The sequence below is a fragment of the Miniopterus schreibersii genome, assembly GCF_964146895.1.
Source record: "Miniopterus schreibersii genome assembly, chromosome: 3".
Taxonomy (NCBI): domain Eukaryota; kingdom Metazoa; phylum Chordata; class Mammalia; order Chiroptera; family Miniopteridae; genus Miniopterus; species Miniopterus schreibersii.
The window spans coordinates 32089584-32104916 of NC_138103.1; the positions used below are offsets into that span (position 1 = coordinate 32089584).

A 15333-nucleotide genomic window follows, 5' to 3' on the forward strand; every position below is an offset into this window, starting at 1 on the left:
TTTTTATTGTTAAAATTTTTTAATGCTGACACTATTGCTCCCCCCCCACACACACACTTTGCCCACCTCCACCCACCTCCACTTCCCCTTAGCCTCCCTTGGCCTTCATCACACTATTGTCCGTGTCCGTGGCCTGTGCATATATGATCCTTAGCTAATCCCTTCACCTTCTTCATCCAGTCACCCCCACCCCCTCCCCTCAGGCTCCCGCCAGTCTGTTCCATGTATCCATGCTTCTGGTTCCATTTTGTTCGTCAGTTTATTTTGTTCATTAGATTCACATATTAGTGAGATCATATGGTACTTGTCTTTCTCTGACTGGCTTATTTTGCTTAGCATAATGCTCTCCAGCTCCATCCATGCTGTTGCAAAGCTGTGGTATATTTACGCAATAGAAAAACCCCTCTCTTAATTGCCACTCTCTCAAACCATTTGTAGCTTCGATGTTGGGAAGGGTTTAAGTACCAGGTAACTAATTTTCCCTATTTACTTTCTTCAGGATGGAGTCTCCAAATTCACCTTGTTATTTGATGTTCAGTACCGTAGGATTTCAGCTAGAAAAATTTTTACACCTGGTTACATTAGCTTAAGAATATGTCAGCATCTTTATGAACACTGTTTGACATTTCTGTCAGCTAAAGGTTAATTTTCTTTCTTTTATTCTACCTGTTGCTTACCAGCTGTATGGCCTTGGACAAGACACATTACCTCTCTGTGCCTCTTTTTCTCATTGGTTGCTTTGAGGATTAAATAAGTTAATATAAGGTTCATCTATGTGAAGCTTTGAATAATGTCAGGCACAACAAATGTCCAGTAAGTTAGCTATTGCAATTATAGTGGCATAACATCTAGGGCATAGTCTTGCACAGAAAAAGGTCACCTGTCCCCATTAAAGAAAGGAGAGAAATAAGGTTGCCGTCATATTTTGAGTATTTCCTATGTGCCCTAGGCTTTGTGCTTAATGCTTAACAAACACATTCTCATTTATAATACAAACTCTATCCTTATTTAATGGGTGAGAAAAATATTAATTAAGGTGATCCCACAGGGATCAGAGCCTGGGACAATTATGTCCCTAAAACCCACACATAAGTTACAATACCTTCTTTTTCATGAAACTTCTGGTGTTGGGTGTTGTTGACCTGTAACACAAACCAGTATGTAACCTGTCTCATTTTTCAAGTGAGTACCATAGGCTTTTGATCAACTTGCTTCTAAAAATTGTGCGTGGCTTATGTTCTTAACATGAAAACAGAAATTACTTTGACCATTCTATGATGCCTTCTGGCATGATTGGTGACATCCGAAGAACTCACAAAAATCATATTGGGAATTATATCGTGTTTGTGCAAATTTGTCTTTGCACCGAGTCCTACCCTTGTGTATAACTCAGAGCAGACTGTGAGACTCTGTCGCAGCTGAAACAGGAAGGGGCGACACATGCTCTCTGCAGGGTTGGCTGGCAAATCTCATGGCCCACTTCCACTGGAGCATGTACACATCTCACTGTTTTAGTGCAGCCATGAATCTCAGCGTCTTAATGAGAAACACTACCAGATCATAAGGAATCATTGGGTGACTCACTTTGCATAACAAGCAGAGAAAACTATTTCCAACAAGTTGTGAGTAATTATAGATATTTAAAATAAGGGTTATCTCTTTGATGGAATTACTATGTCAGCATATACTGCCTAAAAGCTGTACTGCTCCTCTGGCCTTTATGATGGTCTGAGTTTTTTATAGTTCATCATTTACTGTCTCTTACAGTTGTAGCATATTTTATGAGGATTGAGAGTGAGAAAACTAAGAAGGATGTTCTTCTTTGAGACGGAGCATGACACAGTAGAAAGAGGAAGTACTGTGGAGGTCACACGAGTCTGAGCCTGAATCCCAGCTTAGTCAGTTGATCGCCTTGGACTTAGAGCTACTTAAGTCATCCCTCTGAACCTCACCTTCCTCATCTGTACTGTGTGGGTAATGATCCCTAACCTAGGGAGTTGTTGACCTGAATGTTCAATGAGATGATGTCTGTGAAGCAATTAGCACAATGCCAAGGACACATAGTGATCGTTATTAATTTTAAAAACTGAATTTATTGAGAGTCTAAGGTTAAAACATTGTATGTGGGGATTGAAAAGAAAGTAAGAAGTTTCATGGTCAAGCAGTGTCATCTCAAGGCAGTTTAACTTCACTGCACTTCACTGTTTACGAGGACGTCTAAAACAGAAATAATGTCATTTTGAGTAGAGTCTAGCCAGTGATTAAAGCTCAATAACTGTAGGAATGTACCTGGTTCAGTGAAAGGCCTGTGAGGATAAGTGGGATAACAGCTGCTTGTATAGCACATAAAACTGCTTGGAGAAAGAAAAAAAAAATGAGTTGTTGATATGGATTCATTCTTTTCCTCATTCAACAAACATTTCTTTATTTCCTAACACTATTAGGTGCTAAAGAGACAAAGAAAAAGAAGTGGCGGATGCCCTCTAGAAGCTTCCACTCTTAGGCCAAAAGAAGCCTTCAGTTTTGAAATCTCTATGTCTTTGTCACTACCCAAATCGTTGTTCTTCTGTGTCCTTCAGATACTCACATGCGCAGTACATGCTATGGTGGAATCAAGAAGGGAGTGTGTGTCCGTCCCTTCCCGGGTGCGGTGACCAAGTCCGAATGCTGCTGTGCCAATCCAGACTATGGTTTCGGAGAGCCCTGCCAGCCATGCCCTGCTAAAAACTCAGGTAGTCCCATTGGCTGGTTTCACACCCAATCAAGAATCTAGAAATGTAACGTTAGCTATTTGGCCACCGAGTACATCAAGTCTGAAGTGTTTTGTCATTATTTTTAATTGAAGAAAAGAAGTCCAAACCTGTGTTGGTACGAGAGACAATTAATGAGATTTGGCTTGTATTTACCTAAGATCTCTAGACAAAGAGAACACATGGTGGATAGGAAAATTTATTTGCTGATCCAATTATGATTGCTAAAACAGATTCTTTATGTGGATATGTTAGTCTCAATGTCCTTGATCTATGATCTCATTGTCGAAGACAAATAGCATAAAATTTACTTATTGCTTTGAAGATTATAATAACTTTACCAGAACCTGATTTTATTTATTTATTTCTATCTTAATGCAGAATGGTCTTAGGCCACAGTCAGTCAGTAATTCCAGACTCTCAGGTTGATAAGGGTGATCCTGTTTGTTCATACTAAACCTGTATTGACTATATAAGCCTGCATTGAGCATATGTAAGCACAATATAGATTAAACAATGAACACAATCTCTTTTTCTTTGAAGTTGGAGATAGTTGAAAATATAGGTAGGTGAACATATAAATTATAATTTAGTATGAGACTAGCCCTTTTAAAGGGACATAAAGAACTGGGAGAGTGTAAAGGAGGGAATAGTTGCCTGGGGAAGCTGGGAAAGACTTCACAGAGAGGGGCATGTTTAGTTCGGACTTGAAAAAAAATAAGAACGCCCCACATGGAAGACAGAAGAAAAGCATCCCAGCAAAGGAAATGGCTTGTCATTCCATTAAGAATCCTAAATAGCTTGTTCCAACCTTAGCAAAACAAGGAGAGTTCGTCTAGAAGTAAATGGGAATGTAGGATCCGATAAAGACAGCATTTACATCAGTGAGGAGAAATTGAACTAAGTGATGAATATTGTTGATAAATGTCAGAAAAAAATAGGAAATTAGCTCCCAACATTAAACTTTATAAAAATAATCTTAAAAAATAAATTAAAAAAATAAAAATAATTTTCTTATAGCATATATAAAATTCTGGTTATTTTGTCATTATAAAGGGCTTTTAAAGCAGATATTAAAGACTAAAACACATATAAATTGGAAAAATGTTTTTCTTAATTTATAAGGAATTTATATTAATCAATAAGGGAAGTTAAAATGCTCATAGAAGTGACAATGTGCACAAATAAGACTTTACAAAGCAGAAATGCAAATGGTAGATTACCAGATAAAAAGATGCCCAATCTTTCTAAAATGAAAAGAAAATTAAAATAAGATGTCATTTTTGTTCATTAGATTGGTAAAGTATAGATGACTGGTTTTTCTCAGTGTTCAGGAGGGTGTACAAAAATGGATACTCTCTTTTGCTGCTGATAGAAGGGTAACCGGGTACATTTAGGGAAAAGAGCACTGTTTTTGAAATTCTTATAATAATTATGTGCTAGAAAATAGTCTTTTTGTTTTTCATTTTAAAAGTTAATACATATAATTCTTTCTAATGGTATTTTTGGAATTATGTAAGTGTCTTGTATAAAGCAGATATAGTTTAGAGTTTTTAATTTCTCTATTTGTTTTTATCATATAGCTGAATTCCATGGTCTATGTAGTAGTGGCGTAGGTATCACAGTGGATGGAAGAGGTAACTCTATTCTATTCTCCATCTTATAATAATTATATAATTGTATAGCTTTATGATTCTGTTGTAACATTATGAATATGATTATATTTAATTTATAAAATATATCAGTGTAAAATGAGAAGATAAATTATTTCTTAGAACAACGTTGTAAACTAGATGATTATGAAGTGGTATGTGGATACACTTTTTTCATAGTGGATAAATACATATCTGTTAAATATGCATTGTTAAAAATGTCAGTGACAAACCACACCTGTGATTTTATGGATACCATTGCTTAAGAAGAGGCTAGAGTTGGTATTTAGGTTAAAAAAATAAAGAGTGGGTTAATTTTTAAAATTAAATAATGGTAACATGGTTAAAAAAAATTTTAAGACATATTTGATATGGATCAAGTTTGGAATATATTGCCCTAAAAGTAAGTTGTTAGGACTATTTATGCCTGAAAATACTAAAATGTTTTTATCCAACTAAAGGAATGAAATTTATTAAAGTTTTCTTATTTTAAATTTAGCAATATGATTAACAAAATTCCAAAATGGAAAATTAAATATTAAGTACATATGGTGTTTATTTTAAAGGTATTTTATATAGTTTCATTTGTTTCTTTTTTAAATAAAACTGTAGGGTGCTGTTAATCTTCATTTTACATATATTTTCTTCTACTTTCATGTCTGAGAAGAGTCTAGACAAATTTTAGTTTAGTTGACAGTATAATGTTACACCTTTGCAATGAATATCAGAAACCAGAGTAAAGAAGAAAACGTTTACAGCATGTTTCTCCCAAAAATAAAATCTAAAGGCTGACATTTCTGGAGTGTGTGTGGTCTTCCAAATTCTTGAAAACAATAGCACCAAAATTTGAGCATAGTGACCAAAATTTGATTTTATGCCTATTCTGTATTTTATTCCCTCTCAATCTGGCCTCCCCGACAGAGCGAGCACCTGTTGAAGCCGCTTGGTCGCTGATACAGGCACATCCTTCCTCAAGGCCCACTGCACATGGGTGACAGACAGTAGGCATGTTCACGGCTTACCGTAAAACAACGTGTTCTCCAGCATCCACGTTTGAACTGTCCTCTCCATTAATTCAACTTATCAACAGAAAAAAAAGTTTATTAAGTGTCATATTACTTAGTTGACTGTAAAAATATAATAAAATAGAAATATCCCATACCTTCAGGGACCATAAAATTACATAGGCCATCCTAATAAAGCTTTGTCTATTAATTAGATGGTTATAATACCTATCAAGATGAGTTTTCCTATGGATTTTGAGCCAACAGCCTATCAATTTCTTTATTAATTTTGTCATAAATACAGGCACATCGCAAGGTTTAATTCTTTGAACTTCTGCCAGTTCCCTTCATGTTCCTTATGACTTACCAGGGAAGTGTCCTGTATCTCTCAGTTTTATTCTTACTCCTTATTTTCATTTTCTTTCCCTCTCTGAAAGGTAGGCAAATTGTGAGTTTGCTGAGTTAAACACTTCATATATTGAGTGATCTTTATTAGACCTGAATGTATCAGCAAACAATAAAATGTCTGTGAGCATTAAACTTTCGACATTTGATGCAGATATCAATGAGTGTGCTTTGGATCCTGATATATGTGCCAATGGAATTTGTGAAAACTTACGTGGTAGTTACCGTTGTAATTGCAACAGTGGCTATGAACCAGATGCCTCTGGAAGAAACTGTATTGGTAAGTCATTTGTTATATTTATATAGGAGCCTCTCATATAGTTTAATCCCATGGGTTATAGGAGAAATCAAAGTATAAATAAATTACTAAAGATAACTAGAGATCTTGCAGTTTCTCTTGTTTCCTTGTTAGTACACATGATATAAAAATTTTGGAATCAGACAAATTATGTTACATAGGAACAAACTTCTTAGTGGCAAAACTTAGTATTTAATTTTTTCTTTTGTTTTTCTGCATATATCTTAATTCCACAATTTTTCACTAAGAAATGGACTTCAGGAATTAACAGAGCAGTATAAATAATAGTAAGTTAAGAAAATAAAGTCTTATAGGTTGACAGACTTTAATTTATATGCTACAACATATCTAAACATGATAACTAAGATGGGTGTTCCTTTTTGTAATTTAAAAGAGAATGTTTGGCCTGGCCGGTGTGGCTCAGTTGGTTGGGTGCTGTCCTTTGCGCTGAAGGGTCACCGATTCAATTCCCCATCAGGACACATAGCCGGGTTGCGGGCTTGATTCCTGGTAGAAGGTGTTCAGGAGGCAGCTGACTGATGTTTTGCTCTCACATTGATGTTTCTCTCTCTCTCCCTACCCTCCTTTCCTCTCTCTCTAAAAATCAATAAAAAATCTTTTTTGTAAAAAAAGAGAATGTTTGAAAACACTCAGGGATCTAGTTCATATATTGTAGAATTTGTGAAGAATCTAGATTTTCCAAAAGAGCGCTTGAGTTCACTTTTAAAAAATGAATATTGCCCTGGCTGGTTTGGCTGAGTGGTTAGAGTATCAGCCCTCGGATTGAAGGGTCCCTGGTTCAATTCCAGCCAAGAGCACGAGCCTCAGTTGTGGGTTCGATCCCTGGCCCCGGTCCAGGCAGGTATGGGAGGCAACTAATCAATGTGTCTCCGTCACATAGATGTTTCTCTCTCTCTCTCTCTCTCTCTGTGCCCCCTTCCACTCTCTCTGAAAAGCAATGAAAAAAATATCCTCAGATGAGGTTAAAAATGAATATTATTGGATCCATCATTATACATAATAATTTTTGTATCTAATCATTGATGATTCTTACATTCAAGTCTTGATGATTATGATTAGAAAGAAGTATATTTTCCACCCTGGCTGGTGTGGCTCGGTTGGAGTGTCGTCACATACATCAAAAGGTGGAGGGTTTGATTTCTGGTCAGGGCACAAACCCAGGTTGTGGGTTCAATCACCAGTCAGGGCGTGTGCCAGAGGCAACCGATCGATTGATTTTCTCTCTCTCTTCTTTCCTCTAAGATTAAAAAAAAAATTAAAATTAAAAAAATGAAAACATTTTTCTGCATTTATGGTACTGGCTTTTATTATTGAATATGTCCATTTGATCTTGAGTTGAAGAAATACATACAGATGGATATATAAATGTATATTAAGTATCATGTACTTATAATAGGTTTTGACACCTCCAGAGAAGGGTACCAGCCAAAGATTATTGAACATTTACAAAATATGCAAACCAGCTAGCTTTTATTCATCAAAAGCCAAGTTCCTTCTAGCGTACCTTCCAAGTACAGTTGAGCACATGGCTACTCTACTGAAAACAGATTCAGTGAGCATTCCATGCTGAACACAATTCATGGCACTGCCTAACTCTTTAAATTTGGCATATGCATAATTTTGATAAAAATTAAAACTAGATTTTAAAAATAAAAAGAAGCCAAATTCCAGCTTTCATTTGTTAGGGCTGCTGTAACAAAGTACCCAAGACTGGGTTGCTTAAAACAACTAATTTATTGTCTCATAATTTGGGAAACCAAAAGCCCAAAGTTAAGGTGTCCACAGAGCTATGCGCCCTTTAATGGCACCAGGGGAGAATCCTTCCTTTCCTCCTCTAGCTTCCAGGGTTTGCCAGAAATCCTTGACGTTTTTTGGCTTGTGGATGCATCACTCTAGTCAGATGTTCATCTTTTCCCTGTGTGTCTTCACTTATCTTCCATCTATGTGTCTGTCTCTCTTTTCCCTTTTATATATGAACACCTGTCATAGTGGATTACGACCTGCACTAATGACCTCATTTTAACTAGGTAACTTCTGTAACAGTCCTATTTCCAAATAAGATCACATTCTGTGGTACTGAGGGTTAGGACTTCAACATAGCTTTTGAGGGACACAACCCATACCATGGGGTAATAGGTAAATAAATTGTGATGCATCTACTTGACAAAACAAACAATATGAGGGAAGTTATAGTAATGCTTAAAATATAATGCTAATTTTTAAAAATCAAGATTCTAAATTGGAACAAAAACATAATATCTAAAGAAAAAAATCAGATAAAACACAAAAAATTAATATTATCAGTAGTGATAGAATTTATGGCAAATGTTTTTTCAATCTCTGTTTTCCAAATGTTTACAATGTCAGTATATTGGTTGGTCGGGTACAGTTGTTATTTGCAAGACTAAAAATGTAACTTTCAGTGAAAGAAACTCTTCACCCTAAACTGCAACTTTTATTTCTTTCTATTATAAGTTATTCTTGCAGAAATGGGAGTGTGAATATGAAGATAAAATTTAATGTGAGCTTCTTAAATTTGAGTTTTAAATATTTTCTAGGCTGTTCTAGACTGCTAAAAGAATATATAAAATACATCATTAATTTCCATTAATAATTGTTTCTGAGGTAAAAAAAATAATAATAATGGGAAAGGACTAGTAAATACCTTTTGTTTAACTGCCACTTAATGCATTCTTCATTAGAATTTTACTCAAAAGGGTTTTTCACATTGTTATTTTTATTACACATAAGCAAGCATATAGGCAAGTGAGTTTCATCTTTTAATCAGTTTCATCTGTGCTTAAAATATATCTCATATAATACCACCACAGGACAACAAGTAAATGAAGAACAAACCAGTAATGTGTCTTTTCCAAACTTCAACATACCCCCCAGGGGCTTCAAAACATCTTAAAAGTGGCCACCAGCATAAGAATTTTCCATTTGAATAAAACGGAATATATTTTGTTTGAGATCAAAGAATGTTCTATGGCTACAAAGAGACTATGTCAAGGAGAGGGATGACAAAAAATAAAAACAAAACGTCGTTGGTCACTGTGCTGTATGTTTCAACATGTGTTTCTCCTGTCTTCCGATGGTTGCTTCCAGACATCGATGAGTGCTTGGTAAACAGGCTGCTCTGTGACAACGGCCTGTGCCGCAACACGCCTGGGAGCTACAGCTGCACCTGCCCCCCTGGGTACGTGTTCAGGACCGAAACGGAGACTTGTGAAGGTAAGAGCCGTCTCGCTGGCCTCAGATGCAGATGCGTAAGCACCTAGCTCGGCACAGCAGTCAAGTACATTGACAAAGCAATATAGTAAAAAGAGTGTTGTTTGAATATTTTTATAATTGTATAGTTTCGTTCAGCTAATCGGCGTGCACTTCACAGTTTATGAACACCGTCGGTTTTGTCCCATTCAGATAAAATAACAGCAGACGTTTGGCACAAACATTTTATCATCTAAAAACAAAAGTGAAAAATAAGTGAAAGGAACCCGTTTGTTTTACTTGCTGAAATAAAATGTCAGATTTTTTGTTTGCTTGTTTACTTTGTTTTCCTTTTAAAAAACCGCTATGACACTTTAGGGGACCTGGAATTGTAATGGCAAATTCAGCTCTGAAGCATTTCATTTATGAAATGATTGCTATAATACCTCAGAGGTTGGCCCAGAAAATATTTGAGGCCTGCCTGACTAAAAATGGTTACCTTAATTAAATTTATAGTCTATAAAAAATTGTCCTTTTCATTTGATAATTTAAAAGTTATTGTTTGGGTTTGTAGATCACAAACTGGTGTTTAAAGGCTTTTTTTCTTTTAACCACATTTCTCTGCAGTGGAAGTTACATGAATGAGTTAAATGCTTAGGGAAAGCCTCATTTTTAGTGAGATACCAGCTAAGTAATGAGTGCATTCAATTATGTTTTTGTTTCTTGATCAAAGTGCTGTGTACTCAAAATAATCTGTTGTATGACTACTAGCCATTGTCCCTTTTAAGTCTCTCTATGTGAGTTTACAGAAGTGTCCCCTGACTTTATCAAATGCAATACTTCCCAATAGTAACTTTTTAAAAAGAGATTGCATCTTTATTTTGAATAGCCCTTTCCTTATCTGTTAAAGTATTAGTTTCTTAGTGACTCTAAAGCCAAGAAAACTGCAATGGTAACATTATGCAAAAAGATGTTAACATTCTCTCTTCATCCTGTTGTTTAACTTCAAAGCATTCTTGTGAACAGAAACAAGTTAGGGCTGGAACAAGATGCCAGAACACAAGTGATTCAGCTGAAGTCAATGAAATGCAATTACAAAGTGCAATCCTAAATTTGAGTTGAATTGGAGGGACCACTGAAAAACAGTAATTAGCTGAAGAAAGGGGGAAAAAAGGAAAGAAAACAGTGTAAAATACAGTTTTTGTCATCTTAGTTCTGATAACTGTTTCCCCTCCTGCCCCCCCCCCCCCATCTTGCAGAGGCTCCTCAAAGAAAAACCCTCATTCCATTCCCAGTTAAAGTACTTGAAGGTTCATCTTCTGCGTAGATGAGCAGGGGGCACACTTGCGAGTTTTGAATATCTTTCTGTAAGATATAAAAGCTCTCTTTTTAAACTAGCTCAGGCTTCTCAAATATATTCAACCAGAGACTTTATTTTCTAGTACCCACTCCCTCCCATCCCCAACACCGATTATTCTTAAAAATTGCTCTGAGCAGTCTACTCTGAAAAAAATGATTCTAGCTCCGTTTCCTCCATGGGTAGGTATTTGGTGAGTGGGAGAAGGGGTTTCAAGAGCCTATTAATTTTTTTTCTCTTTATTCCCAACTTTCCACACTTGCTTCCCACTGTCTTTTGTCTTATCTGTTGTCTGTTGGAGGATACGCTTCTGTTAAATGTTAAGAAATTCTGGAAGCAAGAACAGGTTGGGGTAGCTTCTTGATGTAACTGGGGAGCTGATGATTCTTGGGACTGGTTTCCCTGTCCGCAGCGACAGTGCCCTTTGGTGCTGTTGTGAGAGATACACGTACTGGAGAACTGAATAGATAAGGCCTTTGATTCAGTTTGGTTTGTATACTGAATTGTCAGTGATATGTATGCATATCCCCTCCATTTTACCTAGTAAGATGGAGTTGAAGGCTACAAAGAGCCAACATACCGAAAAATAAAGAAAAGGTAGGACTCCCATGCTTACGCGGCCAGGTGAAGACTAGGAGCAGATGGTGTTTAGTAGCGTAACGATGGGTGACTCCATAAACGTTACGGCACATTATACAAAACCAGGCAGCAGCGAGGGTTAGAAACAGCTCTCTTCATTTGTTTTGTCCAAAGGATAATTGTTCCTGAAAACTCTGAGCCTTTTCTTTAATATGAAATATCTTTCATATTTGTCATTCAGAAGAAAGAAGTTCATGTTATGTAAATAAAAAAGAAATGATAGGGAAATATTTTGGCTGTAACCTTATGACATTGGTGGAAATAAAACTGATTTATCATGAGAAACCTAACCAAATAACTTTTACTTCTACATTTCCTTCCCACTGTTATTTGCATTTTATTAAATGTTTTGCCAAAAAAGTAGACCTGAAGGCCACGAATCTCTTTTTCCCTTGGGTCTCCTTTTTATTTCCACCATTGAATTTCACATAGTAAATTTGTCTGCCTGAAGCAGTTCTCTTCATTCTGTTCTTCCTAAACTAATTTCCAAAGACTAGACAGGGAATTATTAGCAGATTCATTACAGACTCTCACTTTCTCTGTGTATATTTGGTGTCTTCACTAATTGTGCTTGTCATTCATGTTTTCAATAGGCCGTTTTAAATATACGATAGCAGTAATAATAAAGTTCCTCTGATATTTCAGACTGAAGTTACAAAAAATTTATTTTACTTTTTTGTTTGAGCTCTGAGAGCCTGTGAAAGTTAAAATTTTTACAGCAAGCACTGTGGTTTAGATTGTGTTTCCAGTGACATAACTAGTTAAATGTAAACCAGATGTGCTTTGAAGTTTATTTCCAGGAATGTACAGTGAACTGTTTCAATTCCTGGTTCCATGACATTTATAACATAAAAACATTGTATTTAAGGAAAAATTAAACAGTTGATATCTGTAGCTGTCATTGTGTGTGTTTATAGTTTCGGAGTTCATAATTGCTTAATTTAAAATAGGATTTTTAAATATATGATATTGACATTTTTCTGTTTGGGGAGATTCTTACAGATGAAATGAATAGGTGAGCTATATATAGTCTGTCCTCAGATTAGTTATCTGCTTCCTGACTCTCTGATTCCTTTTTTACATTGCTTTTATTGAAAGAATTTTAGTACTCTGGAATAGATTTCTTTCATTCCAAATCTGTACTATATTTACAAAACCTGCTCTTACATTTTTCTTTTAAGGGATTTTCTTGTTACAACCAAGCTGAAAGAAAGATGTGTTTCTATTTCCTCAAACAATTTTTACTTCAAAAATTAAATGACTACCTGGATACTTCTTTAGTAGTTTTGAAGTCGCAAAGAAGGAACACACCTGTTTTCCACATTGATTTTTAAATTTGCATTTCAAGTCCACTTACTTGAAAATCAACAATGAGCCCTGCCTTTTCAGGACCAGTGTGGTTTATATTTGACTTGAGACGATCAAAAGCAAGCATTACAATGTTATAGTTGTTTATTTGCGTGCTTCCTTCAATACAGTATTTTATACCTAATTCAAAGAGGTGTTTAGAAAAATAACAAGTATTCTGGTGAACTTGGAAACCCTAGTTAGTATTCAACAACAAAAAAAATGTCTTGAGATATGTTGATCTGTTTCAGCTAAATTAACCAAGTTCAAAAAGAAACCTGTGTACCCCTTCTTTAAATTGAGTGGTTGAATTTATACTGAAAGTCAGTCTTTGACATTGTTGCTAGTACTTTAGCTGAAACTTGTATTTATTTTTAATTAACTCATGTTAAACTATTAACTTTATTGGTTTGACATTTTCATTAGTCACCGCATGAGAACATAGGCATACTCTAATTCTGTTTACTTCTGACTATCAACAGGAATTGTTTAGATTATGGTATATGATTTGATTTAGGACTCAAGTGAAATTAATGATAGTAAGGTCTATATGAAGCAAATGGGTTTTTTTTTCTCATTTTATTTTACCAAACTTATATGTGCTTTAAGAAACTCTCCACGCCAAACACATAAATATGAACAGGCTAAGGATGGAGGAGAATCCTCTACCTGGCATTGAAATTTCATCCCTTATTTTCTGATTTGTATCCAGGAGTTTGGAACTAAAGCCAGCATGGTGACGTTTTATCTCTAATACAGGCTCTTTAAATTCTTCCAAAACCTCATGGAGCCATAAATGACAGAAACAGTCAGCCTTTGTTTGTGCACAGCACGTTGCACCTAGCAATGTGTTGCTTTCTATGGGAAATTCAAATTTCCCACAGGACAATTACATCCTATTATGGGGGGAAGTAATCTAATTTATGTAAAATTGTAGTAAAATAGTGAAGATTCGTGTACTAAACCCTTTCAAAATAGGCCGCTTCCTGCAGTCCTACTGCATCCCCCGTTGTGTATGTGTGTATCCACGCTGTAAAATGCATGTCTCCGTTCCCCATTCACTTTATGCTTCATAGATCCATATTAAAATTACAAGAGCCAAGTTTACCAGACATTCTGGCATAGCGTGGCTTGTTGGAATAATATTTTCCAGAAACACATGGCAGTTCTAACAGAATCTTTTCCTCCTGGATTGTAGATATAAATGAATGTGAAAGCAACCCATGTGTCAATGGGGCCTGCAGGAACAACCTTGGATCTTTCAATTGCGAATGTTCTCCTGGCAGCAAACTCAGCTCCACAGGATTGATCTGTATTGGTAAGATGCATGCGCAGTGAGATGTTTCAGTTTCCCCGCTAGATAAGCAGAGGCCTCGGGCCTTACTGTGGGTAAAAACAGAACATGATTTCAGGAAGCTAATAATCAGGAGTTAACTCTAGTTGTTTTCTCTTGTTATCAACATAGGAGTAAAACATGATAGCATAAACTAGGCAGGCTCTTAAATTTTATTAGATTATAGGAAATGTTCCTTTCATATAAATAGATATATTATGCTGTAAGTTATAAGCATTTCCATACCACACACATATTTATATTCTTTACTCTAAGAATGCCTTAGGCATCAACACAATCAGATCCCTGCGGCATACTTTTTATAAACAACATTCAATGGTAAACAAAGTGTGAGAGCATTTGGACTCAGTTAACAGGACAAGATTTTGAAGAGTTTTAGTTTTAAACAAATAGAAAGAATTTATTGTTTTCTCATTTCTCTCATCAATCATAAATTTATGGGCTTCAAGGAAGAGAAGAGAACTGTTTTTCTGCTTTGGGAAATCTCTAAGGGAGAAAGGTTCCAAAACTTTCAAACTCTCATATTTTATTTTTAAATATATCTTTATTGATTTCAGAGAGAGGAAAGGAGAGGGAGAGAGAGATAGAAACATCAATGATGAGAGAGTCATTGATCTAGCCCGCAACCCAGGCATGTGCCCTGACTGGGAATCAACCCCCGATGGCCTGGATCCTAGGTCAACGCTCAACTGCTGAGCCACGCCCGGCCGGGCTCATCTTTTAATATATCTCAAAACATTTAAGGTCAGTGCTTGATAATGACAGTAGGACATATATAAAATGAGATCATATGATCAGTTACCATAAGGAACAATTCAGCACATGTAAGGGAAAAAATTAACTGTCCCTGTAATTTTTTTCTCCTTCTAGTGTCTGTGGCTCCACTGGCTAGGCATACCACAGTTTATATATCATTAGATAGTGTCCACCTTTAAAGTGAACTAAATGTATACTTCCAAATAGGAAAATATTGCAGTTTTACATAGTGCCAAATACATTGGAAGATTTTGTGATGTAGCCAGAGCAAATTTTCAATTTAATATTTGCCAAAGACAATAGTATTTTCAGCATTATGTCTGATGTTGACAATATTTAGCTGATAGTATGATATTGCTAGAGTACCTGTTTGTTACATGAAGAGAAATGGCCAAGTTCAAGGTTATCAATGAAAACCTTCCCTTTGGAAATGTCAGCTCAGCTGGTGAAATCTGAGGCTTGCTCAGCTCTCCATATTAGGAAATAGACTGCCGTCTGCCTGGGGCATTTCTTTTCTTCTTATAGAATTCCAGATTGGGA

General features: G+C 35.9%; 1 protein-coding gene across 2 annotated transcripts in view; it reads left to right on the forward strand.

Annotated features, from left to right (window-relative positions):
* The window catches only part of FBN2 (fibrillin 2), a 218363-nt gene that overhangs the window by 120926 nt on the left and 82104 nt on the right, over nucleotides 1–15333 (forward strand). For both annotated transcript variants that reach the window (XM_081133119.1, XM_081133118.1), the window contains exons 16-20: nucleotides 2580–2732; nucleotides 4334–4387; nucleotides 5966–6091; nucleotides 9239–9364; nucleotides 13882–14001. In XM_081133119.1, coding sequence (XP_080989245.1) covers nucleotides 2580–2732; nucleotides 4334–4387; nucleotides 5966–6091; nucleotides 9239–9364; nucleotides 13882–14001 — 579 coding nt within the window. The remainder of the gene's footprint in view (nucleotides 1–2579; nucleotides 2733–4333; nucleotides 4388–5965; nucleotides 6092–9238; nucleotides 9365–13881; nucleotides 14002–15333) is intronic.